At 40.7% G+C, this 13095-nt stretch overlaps 1 protein-coding gene across 1 annotated transcript; it reads right to left on the bottom strand.

Annotated features, from left to right (window-relative positions):
* Positions 1–565: 565 nt before the first annotated feature.
* On the bottom strand, positions 566–9835 carry LOC110963698 (glycerol-3-phosphate dehydrogenase 1-like protein). The gene is made up of 8 exons (XM_022212158.2): positions 9369–9835; positions 8654–8831; positions 6548–6688; positions 6198–6336; positions 5997–6109; positions 5290–5523; positions 3150–3256; positions 566–1111 (listed from the first exon to the last, which is right to left on the bottom strand). The coding sequence occupies exons 1-8, from the start codon at positions 9566–9568 to the stop codon at positions 1015–1017; spliced, it is 1209 nt and encodes a 402-aa protein (XP_022067850.1). The 5' UTR covers positions 9569–9835; the 3' UTR covers positions 566–1014.
* Positions 9836–13095: the final 3260 nt, after the last annotated feature.

The following is a 13095-nucleotide window of genomic DNA, read 5'->3' as shown; positions in this document are numbered from 1 at the left end:
CTGGAGCTTTCTAGGGACCTTAGTTTGGAAAATATGAGCTCCCAAAGTTGGACGAGATTTTTTAATTGGCTATTTTTGGTGGCAAAAATCTCAGTGTAGGACAGGTACTGGAGAACCCAAATTTTTCTACAAGACAGTTCCATATGTCTTCTATCACTGTACAAAAAAGCAGCAGGGTTATATTTGTAGTTACTGAGATATTCTTACTCAAAATGGCATGGGTAATGTCAAAATCGTTTTTTGCTTTTCAGTACTTTAAATTGGGATACAAGTAGTAGTCATTCCAATGGTAGTATTATGTATGCTTTGTTCTTTTTGAAATTTCAGTTGTTAAAGGTGACTACCTTCAAAAAGTGTAATGGTATAACTTAGGTATACCTAAGTTATAACTTAGGTATAGGTTCTTTTGGTTGTAACATGTAACATCTAATGGCATGCAAATTTAGGACTAATTTGAAAATGGTGCGGCAACCACCATCTGGTGAAACCACACGGAATGACCCCAAACTGTTTTCCAGGTCGAATGAATTGATTTATTGAAAAACAAACACACAGAAAAAACAACTCCACATAAAAAAAGAAGCTTTATTTTTGTAGTAATTTTGGGATCACAAACACGTCATATAGTGAAACGTAAGTCAACAAAAATGAGGACACTTTTGGCAGGATTACAAGCAGAGTGGTCAGCCTTGGAAGATATTTTAACCCCTGTAACTGATCGGAAAGATTCCTTTTACAGCTTATTAAGTGTAATTTTCTATTCAGAATGTTCCCAAGTGCCCTAAATATTATAGAGCATTTCACAAAATAAAAGAAAAACTGGTTAAAATGCTTTCAAAGTTTAGACAACAGAGTGCAGCTTCCATTATGAAATGACACAAATACAAAATATTCTTTAGTAAGTGTCCTGGGTTGTATTAGTTTTGCTGGATTGTGCGTTTCTCTCAGATGAATCTCTTTTACCCTCTAGTGGTAGTAAATTGGTACTGAAGGAGTAAACCGTGTTAGCACACTTTACATATGCTCTGGGTGGTTCTGTAGACAAGTGATGAACTCTTTCACTTCTTTGCCCTCAAAGCAGATCTGGTAGACCGCTGCAAACAAAGGAAATCTGGAAAGAGTAGCAGACAGGTTCAACTTTTAGAGGACCGTTTATTCGAGGACACTGCAAATTCACTGTCCACAGATCGAGGCCAAAGAGGTCGACTTAAGTGGCTCTGCGGTGGCACAAATAGCTTTACAACCGCACTGTGCACCCTCACCGGTGTTTTCACTTCTAATTACACCTCCGCTCATGCTGCAGGTGGACCAATGCTGGGAATTATAGTCACCATGCTTCACATAGCAGCGAGAACAAACAAAGTACAAGTTGTTGAGTTGTAAAAAAAAAGACTGTCTTTCCATATTTCATTGTCCGAGACAGGTTATACTAAAAATCCCCTGCAGTAATAAATGTTTGATCAAATATTGTGTGTCTAAACTATAGCTGTGCACTTTGTACTTTCCGTATTATTACAAACATCAGTAACACCGACAATTCTTTGTAGCTACATTTTTAATGGAGGCTGCTGTTTGTACCAAAACTTGAACAAAAATGTGTAGCCCTGATTTGATGCTCAAGACTAAATTAAAACTAACACGTCTGTTGGTCAACAAAACCCATAGTTTTCCTCCCAGTTTTTGTGTGTACGAAAAGAAGAGCTTAATTCATGTATGAATCACTTGTGACCTTCCCTGAAAATTTCATCCAAATTTTTTAAGTCTGTTTTTTTAAGTAATTGCAAACAGATGAACAGACAAACCAACGGCGATTGGCACATAACTCTGCCGCCTTCCTTGGCGGAGTAATAACTTATACTTCAAACCACTGAGGGGAAATTTTTACCTACAACTGCATAATGTCGCCCTTAATCCTCAAGCCACACCTGGTTGCTTAACAACACCTATTGTTTTGATGTCCTTTGAGAAGCATGCTGCCATATCAGGAGCTAGAGCTGGCTGGACTCCAAAGAACAGATAGAGGGCTGAGGTAAAACACAAGTATTTATCGCAGGTTCAAACAAATGTTGTACCTGGCACAGGTGGGGCAGAGTGACTGATTGAATGTTGAAGAACCGGTGTGGTGACTGTTTTTTTCAGAAGTAATGTAAAACTGCAGCTGGGCCAAACAGAGTAAATCTCATAGTTTGATGTAGAGAGATGGGTGTGACAGAGCTGGGTCAAGACTTGATGTAGGTGGCTCTGCTCTAAACCTGACATTTCTGTCTCTTATATTGTAGGCTATTAGATCAGTTCTAACTGTTGGAGCAATATTAAAAATAATGCAGAGCGTTTGTTTACTTTATGTTGTTTTTCTACATTATCTAAATTGTTTAACCGCGTTCATTATTTTGCTGTTCGTGTGTTGGAGCCGCAGCTTATTTCTAGATTTCAAAATCCCCATTTTGATTTGAGATGACAGAGCCTTAACCCTTAAAAAGCCGGGACCGAGTAAACTCGTTCCCGCTTACTCGTACACACAGCCGAAACCGAACATTCTCGGCTCAACACGTGTGAATGTTTATGATTGCTAATTAACATAAAATATCCACACACCCGTATGTTTAAGTCGACCAATGGTAAGATATAAACATTGGCCCCAACTTTGCTTATTTCAAACGATAAAGCCATATGAGCCGTTACAATGAAGCCACAATTACGAAGCTCTTATCGGGGCCGCGTACCGGCCGAAATTCAATATGGCGAACGTCTACGACAATGCGACCTTACAAGACTTGATCGATATTTTTATGGATTAGGTGGTTTTAGTATATGTACTTCTCCAGAAACATGGCCTTGTAAGGGTTAAGCAACCATAGAGTTAAAAAAGAAAAGCATAACAAATTTGAAATCATTATTGTGTCACATGCTACTCATTAACTGCTTCATGAAATCACACGTTTTGTGGTCGCTAAAAAAAAAAAAAAAAGACTCACCTGTCAGTTCTAGTTTGCACTGGAATGTTCGTGGCTCTTGTTTTAAAACCATTAATACAATAACTAAACACTTGATAGCTGTAGTCATACTAAAACTAAACCTAAAAATGCACGTCATGTTGAAAAATTTGAAGTCTAAATTTGAAAGCAACCGCATTAAAACTGGGGACTCACTTGTTGACCATGCCCTTCTTTTGTAGAATCTTGTACACTTCTGCTGAGGTCTGTGGACCCTGAAGCTTCTGGCCGTTGAGCATTTCTGCCTCCAGCTCAGCAATGGACTAGGGAAGGAGGAGTAGTCATAAGCTAAGTAACATGTTCAATAAACCATAGCTTACACAGTCTTTAAAACACCCGAGTAGCATCGAAGAAAATGATCCAGATCTAAAATCATTGATAAAATAAAATAGGACACTTAACGCATCATTTGACTCGTTTTCTTCACAACAGGACTGCTGGTAGAAAAGTCCTAAACGTGTGTAATGTAGGGCTGGCCCGAATAGTGGTTTCTGGTCTCTGGATATTCGGGCCCCATTAAAGCCGAATATCCGAATATTCGTTACGGCTCGTGACGTCAGGGGGCGGTGGCGGTGGCGGAGACGCCCGAATATTCGGATCCATTCGTTTGGTCTTCCAGACCGGAGGAGACCCGCCTGAGTATTTGGATCCATTCGTCTGGTCTCCTGGACACAAATTTTGCACACTGCCTTCATTTTGTCTTGAGTTAAACTGAAGAATTCCCAAACAGCGGAGGTCTTCGGCATCTCGTCTTGTGTTTATGCATCGAAGTAAAGCGTGACGTCAGAGTCGGCAGCCACCTGGTCATTCGGGTGGTGGTAACAAACACGAATGGATGAGCCGAGATGAGCCGAACATGGCGGGATGAGCCGAAGTGGGATGAAGGCGAAGGGAAGAGAGTAACGCCGAATATTCGTTCCGCCCGGTAACGTCCGACCGGGAGGCGAATATCCGGATATCGCCATAGCGAACGAATATTCGGATATTCGGGTCCAGCCCTAGTATAATGCATTTATTTATACCATTCAATGCAGCTGATTATTTCTAATTGACAGCAACACAATAAAACTATTAAACTTCATATATTCAAACATGACATTGTATTAAAGTGCGTGTAGGTCTGACACTGTCAAATAACGCAAGAAATCCCTTTAATTTGTTCCCAAATCAAAGTAAAACTAATGTTGCTGATTGAATATTCTCTGTAATAAATACTAAGAAACTTTTCTATCAGCTGCAGTACCAGGAGTTTAAACAGACTAAACATAAAAACACATTCAACACATAAAAACAGCCTTATATATCTGTATACTTAAATGTTGAGTAACAATAAATATTGTCAAAATGTTTTTGAATCATACTGATTGTTTTGTATTTGACAGTCAGTTACTGATTACAAGCACACTTTGATACAATCACTAGGCTACATCAACATAAGTCATACTTACTTAAGTTAGGTTATGATGTTCCAGACTTTTTCTTTGATAAATTTTCTCTGACTGCACCTCTTTGAATTTTGGTTGAATGAAAAATTTTAGTCTGAAAAAAAATCCAAAAATTCTGCAAAAAAAATTCCCCAAATTTTTTGAAAATTTGCAAAGCATTCAGGAAAAAAATTCCAAAAATTCCTTAAAATTGTCCCTTAAAAGTTTTATTTAAAAGAAAATTACTCCAATTAGGCAAGAAAATTTGTGTAAATATTTTCAAAAAATGAATAAAAATCTTCCAAAAAAATCCTAAATATATATAAAGTGATTACATATATATCAGTAAAACTTCTAATATTTTCTTTACGAACATTCACAAAAAAAAATCAATCAAAGTCCAGTGATTTTTTGTGAATGTTCTTAAGGAACATTTTTTTTAGAATTTGTTTTTTTCCCACCAAAAAATGTTCAAAGATTTCCCAAAAATGTTGAAAATGTGGATATCAGAAGTTTCAATGTGAAAAAAATATTTTTTCCACCTTTTCTAACTTTAAAACGGGCCAATTTGACCCACAGGATGACATGAGGGTCAAAAGTTTTCTTGAAAACTGCGGAAAGAATTTTTAATGCAACTGAGAATCAAATTTAATGCTTTTTTAATTTTCGCAAAATCACCTTAATGACGATTAATGCTTTTTAATGCCCTGCAGAAATCCTGTATTAGAATATTTGATAGCTGCAGCCCTAAAGTGAACCCACCAGAACATTTAAGAGTTTACCATTTACATGTTTATACATCCTGTGTTTCCGTTAGTTGTCGTCTACTTGTTAACTTCTACAAAACACTGTGCATTCTTATCTCTTCTCACCTTGGACGTTCTGGCAAAAGCCTCGGCCACTTTACGGTTTCGCCCTCCGTAGCAGGTGGTGATGAGGTCGGCCACGCCGCAGCTTTCCAGGAATGTGGTGGAGTTCACTTCGCCTTTGCAGAACAGCCTGGCAAAGGCGATCATTTCCATCAGACCCAGCCTGATCACCGCTGCTTTAGTGTTGTCGCCGCAACCAAGTCCATCACAGAAGCCAGCACCCACTGCCACAATATTCTAACAAAAGAAGGGACAGAACATATAGAGATAAGATGATGTACACCGTTGTTCAAAAGCTTGGGGTCGTGTAGAAATGTCACTAATTTTATAAGAAAAGCAGTGTTTTTTAGTGAAAATAACATTAAATGAATCAGAAATACAGTCTAGACATTGTTAATGTGTTAAATGACTATTTTAGCTGGAATTTTTAATGGAATATCTACATAGGGTTACTGAGGAACATTTCCTGTAACCATCACTCCTGTGTTCTAATGCTACATTGTGCAAGCTAATGGTGTTGAAAGGCTAACTGATGATTAGAAAACCCTTGTGCTATTATGTTAGCACATGAATAAAAGTGAGAGTTGTCATGGAAAACATGAAAGTGCCTGGGTAATTCCAAATTTATGAACAGTAGTGTATATCAGGAAACATCTGTATCAAAGCAGCATAGGAACTTAAATATTCAATATAAGTACTTTTTTGTTTACCTTTAAGGCTCCACATAGCTCTACTGTATCACTTTCTTGGACAACATTGATGCGAAAGTTGGGAGTCTGCAGCAGCTCTTTGAAGATAAGGCCATTTGCCTCATTTTTTGCCCCTGTATTGAATGCAGTTCATCAAAAATGAAAGTAACCAAACAGTAGCAGTAAATGTGCACTTGCATTCTTAAGATAAGCATGTCTAACCAATGGTGGTTTCGCAAAACTTCTCATCCGCCACCTCGCTGGCGATGTTTGCTCCCATCAGGACGCTGACCTCGATCTCTAGCTTTTCTCGGATGATGTCTGAGATGAGCGTCAGCCCATCTGGTCCCTCATCAATGCCCTGGAAGACAACAATCAGTGAATTTTTGTGCTATATTTAAACCCATAGCTTGTAGTCTGGACAGGAAGTGTGCATTTTTTTCTGTATTGCATAACTAAAACATCCCATGATATGATGATGTGACTGCAGAAGAATAAGAAGCAAAGTCAGCAGACAGTTTCCTCTTTTTACTGTGCTGAACTATGACACAAAAACTGTCACAGGATCTTACTTTGATGAGCGATATCCCGATGGTTCCCTCTGTGATGTGAGGTTTCATCTGATCACAGAGTTTGCTGATGAACTGGTGTGGGATCACAAAGATGAGGATCTTTGCTCCCTTCATGGCATCTGTGATGTCTGGGACAGCCACCTGATGAGGCATTAACGACAAAGTTGACACAGAACTAGATCATAGCGTGCAAATATGTGGAACACAATACATGTCTACAGTTTAAATATTAGAGCCTGACCAATACTGGTGCAATCACATAATTGGTCTAGCAAAACAGCTCTGACTTCATTGCTGACAATACTTTCAAAACTGTCTGCAGCACATGTAGCAGAGCTGAGCAGATGGTAGTACAGAGTCAAGCAGCATCTTTGTTGTAAGTTGCTAACCAGGTAACTTATGATGCATGTAAACACATAGATTCTATATGAAAAGTCAGTTCAAAAACGAAGATTTGCCTTGAACTAAAGTTCAACTGCAGCTTTTTGGAAGCTTACTTACATGTGCGACTTCACGAGGGCCTCACAATAATAAGACAATATAATCCTTTATTCAGCGCTCGATTTAAGGCCGAGAGGTCCGGTTGCCCAAATGACATTTTTTGGGCCACCAACATACGTCAATTTAGACATTTTTAGGAGCCAAAATCAACTTTTAGTGGTCAAAAAAAAATTAATCCTACTTTTTTTTTTTTGGGGGGGCGGGGGGGAATCCAGTTCCTCCTCCACGTCAACTTGTTAGCTGGAGCCGCCGAGCTATCACTGGTCGCTGGGCAAAGTGTGCCTTAAAACCCCCCACGGCCGTGAAAAGTCACCCACGAATGAGCAGTGGATTGTCCGGAGCTCCTAGCGGGCGACTGGGACATTGACAGCCGGAACAGGTGCGGTTTGTTCCGAGCAGATGAGCGGCGAGGAGCGGCAGGTGTTAGCCGAGCAGCTAGCGGGGGATAGCTAGCCAGCCGGGGAGTCTGAGCAGTCTGTGGTCGGGGAGAGCAGCTGACAGACCCGCCGAGTTAAAAATGACAGCTCCGGTGGCTTGGTGCTTTCTGTTCGCGGTGCTCAGGCTCAGTTGGTGCTGTCCTCCGGATGCCGCCACCACATTCTGGGCTGGTTCTGGATCTGACGGAGTCTCGCGATGTTAACGACGTTAACATCAGCGACAATAAAGTGTTCAAATTTGAAATTAAATCGGCGGAAATCCGCGGAAAATTGCCATCCCTGAAACTTGGATTTGGAGGTCAGTAGCCCAAATCAAGATATTTGGGCCCCTAACCAGCGTGTTTTTTTGTCATTTTTGGTCGCCAAAATCGGTTTTTAGTCGCAAATGGCGACCTGGCGACCGTCTAAATCGAGCGCTGTTTATTGCTTCCACAACAGGGGAAATTTACAATTTAGAATTGTTACTTCGCCAAAGAACATGGCAGTTATGTGACGATCGGCATACGTCTGTCCTTCAATCCGCGCGCAACATTACTCTAAAATGGAAAAATGGATTTGGATGAAATTTTCAGGGAAGGTCAGAAATGACACGAGGACCACCTGACTAGATTTTGGCAGTGATGCAGCTCATAGTCTGGATCCACAGATTTCTTTAAGATTTCTGTATCATTGCCGGATAGCGGCACGGCATCGACTGAGCAGCCGTGGTAGAGTACTGCGCTCTTGGAGTGATTTCTTGCTGTTATAATAAAATTTATATACTATTAAATAATATAAAAATGTAGACAAATGCTTGGTATATTGCAAATAAATCAAAATAAATGAATAAATATTTAGATTTCTAATGCTCAGGAGTAGCGTTTTGCTTTTGTAGGCCAGCATCTACTGTACTGTGTAAAGTGAAAACTGTCTCTCACACTAGCCATTCTTTTTCTCTAGATTGTTTGGTCAATCAGACTTTTTACAATTTCTACGACTTATAAGAGGTAGAAGCAGTCTTCTATCCAGTTACGCAGCAAAGGCAGATGAAGTCGAAGACGCACCAGACATGTGGGTCAAAGTTTAGTTTTCTTATCTATGTAATTTCTTACGGTACAATTTTTCAGGATTGTAGCAGTGAATTGCACAACACTTGGAAACAAGACCGGCCTTAAATCTGAGCACTTACCACATTCTTGGGCAGCTTGTGCCCCGGTAGATATTTGACGTTCTCGTGCTCTGTGTTGATGATCTCCGTTAGCTTCCTCCCATTGATCATTTCTTCGTAAACCCACATGTTTACCATTGGGTCGAAGCGGTTGGATGCTTTGACATTGTGCCCGATGATTTTGGCAATTGAGGAACCCCTGGAGGGAGCAAGGATGTGGATGATTTGAACATGAAAAAAACGGGAACCATGCAGAACAGTTAGAAAACCAAGCATTTCATCTCATGTTGGGCGTGCATAAAGAAAACCTATTGCAGATAGGGCATTTTCAGGAATTATCACTCAGAAGCAGAACCCATAGAAACATAGGGAGTCTGTAAATAAAAGCCTGTAACCTTGGCAACACAGGATATTATGGTCTTTATGACTCATGCCATGCACATATGAAACAATACAGACTTCCATTCCAATCTAAGCTGAGCCTGTTCATGTTGTAGCTTGTTCTTCAGGGTGCTGTGAGAACATGGGTAATTCTCACAAACACAGCAAACCATATCAACAGCAGCTGCACCGTTCCCTTTTGTCATGTAATAAGTAAAACAAAAACAAGGCGCATTATTATTAAATTGTGACTGCAATAGGTTAACATTTGCTAACGTACTCATTCTGTGTCCAGTTAAGCAACAATGAGGAAAAGGAGAGCTACTGTGTTTCAAATAGGAAGATGGAAAGTTACCAATTTCCAGATCCCACGATGCAGACTTTCTTTCCGGGCATTTTGAAAACGCGAAATCCTCTCTGTGCTACCGAGGAGCCTGTTGTTCTTCTCTGGTTGATAATAACTTCCTTACACGCCCTGTAAATTGCTCGTACAGCCTCAGCCCGCCCCTGCACCGCCACGGTTCCACCTCTTGCTTTTGCTAACGGGAAAATCATTCATAAATGGCGACGGACTAACACGGTAACACATTTCTAATACTTGGACATTTTCTTACGTATTATGGTTTAGAATCCACGACCGAGCTCGCTGTCTATGGCCGAATTGACGTTGGGAATGCAAAAAGGAAGAAAGAACCCCTAAATTATACAGTGTTAAGGATATAGTGGTCGTTAATTGACCTATAGAATATTGCCTAGAAGCGTATTGGGACCCCGCCAGCCACGTTGTCTTCTTCACCAACCTTGTCAAGTTAGACAGGATTATTTGGCGGCCCCCTCATCCGGTTCTTCGATTTTCAAAATAAGCCCCCAAGGAACGCTGTAATAATTATTAAAAAAGCAATATACTACAAGTTTATAATTATAGGGACAAGGTACGTTTTATCCGTTTGATTCCTGGCTATAAAACACACAAGCAGAAACAAAAAATCAAGCCGTTTTTTCGTTTTTTCGTTTTGAGCAATAACAAAAAAACAGGAAACGGTTCGTTTTTTCGTTTTTTCGTTTTGAACAAAAAAACAAACAAAACAGGAAACGGTTCGTTTTTTCGTTTTTTCGTTTTCACCCCCAAAATGAAAATACGACTCAATATTCCGTTTCATTGGTGGGCGGGGCTTCGGAGCCTGCCAGTGCACAATAAAGCTCCTGCCCATCACAATAAAGCTTTTGCGCTGGCATTCATAGACAGACTGACTTTCATTGTATTGCCTGCCCCCACTGCACTTCCCCTAACTCTAAATCAAAGCAAGTCGTGTACACAGTAATGACAGTCATAACCAGTGGTGTAGTCTAGTTTTTTCTACTGGGTGTACTCCAACCTCATAAACCAAAGCCAGGTCAGGTCAACGCTGCTCGGGGTACTGTGCAGCGAGAAATACGGCCGCCGTCTTGGTCCGGTCAGCCGCTCCACTCAGCGCTGTTTGACAGCGCATTTAATCCATCTTAACTCTGAATATTAAAATGATTTTCACGCGTTTTTTATTTTTATTTTTTGCTACAAACGTCATACATGTAGCTATGATCAGTGATGTAGTCTACGTGATACGCAGGTATACACCCCACCACTAGAAAATTTTCCAAATTTCTGTATACCCACTTAAAAATGCGCAAAGATACGTATACCCAGGGGTGTAAACACGCAGGTATACGCCTTATACCCACTAGAAAAGGTCCCGAATTTCCATATAACCACTTAAAAATGCGCAAACACATGTATTAGTATGTTTTTTTGACATAACGTTCACTTTTCTCTGTGTCAGGAAGCGGTGAAGCTGTATGGGACGGGGGAAGGTGTCTGGCTGAGAACAGGGCTCACGAAAGGCCGACCGCGGTCCGGATCCGGACCCAGACGCCGTCTATACGGGTGTAAATTTGACAGGTCGCTTCTATTTTACCGGTGCAGGGTACAGCTTTCCAGTGTGTATCATTGGTCTATCGGCTCAGAAACGCACAGACCAATTATGTACGAGTTCAGGCATCCCACGTGATGCTACTCAGCCAATGACGTCGCTGAATCGCATCGCAGCTCTGCCTTCAAAAAGCAGCTGAGAGATGAGGGACAGAGAGGACAGTAGTGATGGAAGTTCAGCTCTTTTCAGAGAGCTTTTGGCACTGCTTCCAAAGAAAAGCCGGTTCTTTCGGCTCCCAAACGGCTCCTAATTTATTATTCTTTGTAGCCTCATGTTTTTGCCTAACCTGGCAAATATGAATCATTTGTGTTTTGACAAACTCTTTTTCATTCAGTGTTTTTATGAGAAGCTTTATAATTGACTCATTTTGTACATTTGCTCTGTTACAAAAACAGGTATTCTTGCTTTTGTTTATTATTTCAACCAAACTTTTTTGCACAAAAAATAAATGAACAAAACTCTGCACATGAACCCACAGAACCAGAAGAGAAACAGAACCAGACTCAGTATTCAAACCGTATAAATGTCCTCAGAGCAGGCTGACATTTAGAAAAAATCAGATGGCTGAGCTTGGATGGGCTGATACATTTCTTCTTTCAGTGAATATCTGCCGTGTTTTTGAGAAGATTCTCTCAGACGGAAGAAGTTGTCTCTCCTCCATCACCTTCACCAGGTGGGGCAGACCGAGGCCTTGTCCTGCTCCAGCTCAGTGGGTCGTCTGCTGGTTGGATGAGGGCTTCCTCTAGATATGATCCTCCATTACCACATCAGCTGTAGGATTTCTCTTGAATCATCTCCTGTAGCTCTTCCATCAAAGAGCCTCCACACAGCAGAAGTTTGAGGTTCCTCCTCCACTTGGTCCTCTAATGGTGGAGGTGTCAGACTGCTGCTCTTATTCTCTGAAGTGTCTCATCAACAGCTCTGTTGTCACTGAAGGCAAGCTTCTTTAATCTAGGATCCAGTAACATGTTTTCTGCGAGGACAGTGTTAAACTCCATACTCCATTAAATACGTTAGGAGTCGGCTCTTCAGATTCACTACAAAGCATCGGCTCTGAGAGTCGTATCTTTTGTATCTTATTTATTAATAAATGTCAAAATGTTTTTGAACCGTACTGAATTTATTTGACGGTCAGTTTTTGATTACAGGCAGACTCTAATAAAACTACCAGGTTACATCAGCATATATCACAGTAACTCAAGTTAGACATTATGATGTTCTGGACCTTTGCTGACTGGACCTCTCTGAATTTTAGCTGAATACCACTGGCTTAGAAGAAGAGGGACATGAGTCTAGAACTTCTAATGATCCAACATCAGTCAGTGGAGAAAAAATAAGAAAAAGAAAGCAAAGCTAAATGAAACTATTTCAGTGTTTTAATAAGCCTGTTGCTTGTCCTGTGAATACTGCCGCTTTAGGGAACACTACAGCTGGAGATAAGGTTAACGTTTAGGAAAGGGAGCCTGATGAAGAGGAAACATCAGCTCTACCTGATGAAGAGGAAACATCAGCTCTACCTGATGAAGAGGAAACATCAGGTCTACCTGATGGCAGGAGGAGGAGCTGCTGACGCTATAATGTCTATAAGTATCTAATTGGTAGTTTGAAATAAAGGAGCTGCTGCTGCTGTGTGTGTGTGTGTGTGTGTGTGTGTGTGTGTGTGTGTGTGTGTGTGCGCGGACATGTGAGTGCACGTGCACATATATGAGAACCTGACCTGGCTTTGGTTTATGAGGTTGGAGTATACCCAGTAGAAAAAACTAGACTACACCACTGGTTATGACTGTCATTACTGTGTACACGACTTGCTTTGATTTAGAGTTAGGGGAAGTGCAGTGGGGGCAGGCAATACAATGAAAGTCAGTCTGTCTATGAATGCCAGCGCAGGAGCTTTATTGTGATGGGCAGGAGCTTTATTGTGCACCGGCAGGCTCCGAAGCCCCGCCCACCAATGAAACGAAATATTGAGTCGTATTTTCATTTTGGGGGTGAAAACGAAAAAACGAAAAAACCAACCGTTTCCTCTTTTTTTGTTTTTTGTTCAAAACGAAAAAACGAACCGTTTCCTGTTTTTTTTGTTTTTTGCTCAAAATGAAAAAACGAAAAAACGGCTTG

This window comes from Acanthochromis polyacanthus, chromosome 22, assembly GCF_021347895.1.
Source record: "Acanthochromis polyacanthus isolate Apoly-LR-REF ecotype Palm Island chromosome 22, KAUST_Apoly_ChrSc, whole genome shotgun sequence".
In the NCBI taxonomy this organism is placed as follows: Eukaryota; Metazoa; Chordata; class Actinopteri; family Pomacentridae; genus Acanthochromis; species Acanthochromis polyacanthus.
Note: the sequence above shows the minus strand (reverse complement) of the source record. Positions and strands in the feature narration are given on the sequence as shown.

Bases quoted from the DNA above. Each gene is read 5' to 3' on its own strand.
- LOC110963698 (XM_022212158.2), bottom strand. From the start codon at position 9,568: ATGATTTTCCCGTTAGCAAAAGCAAGAGGTGGAACCGTGGCGGTGCAG. The intron at 6,689-8,653 runs GTAAGTGCTCAG...ATGCCTCATCAG, and splicing joins ACAAGCTGCCCAAGAATGTG to GTGGCTGTCCCAGACATCAC. The intron at 1,112-3,149 runs GTGAGTCCCCAG...TACTCTTTCCAG, and splicing joins AAGAAGGGCATGGTCAACAA to ATTTCCTTTGTTTGCAGCGG.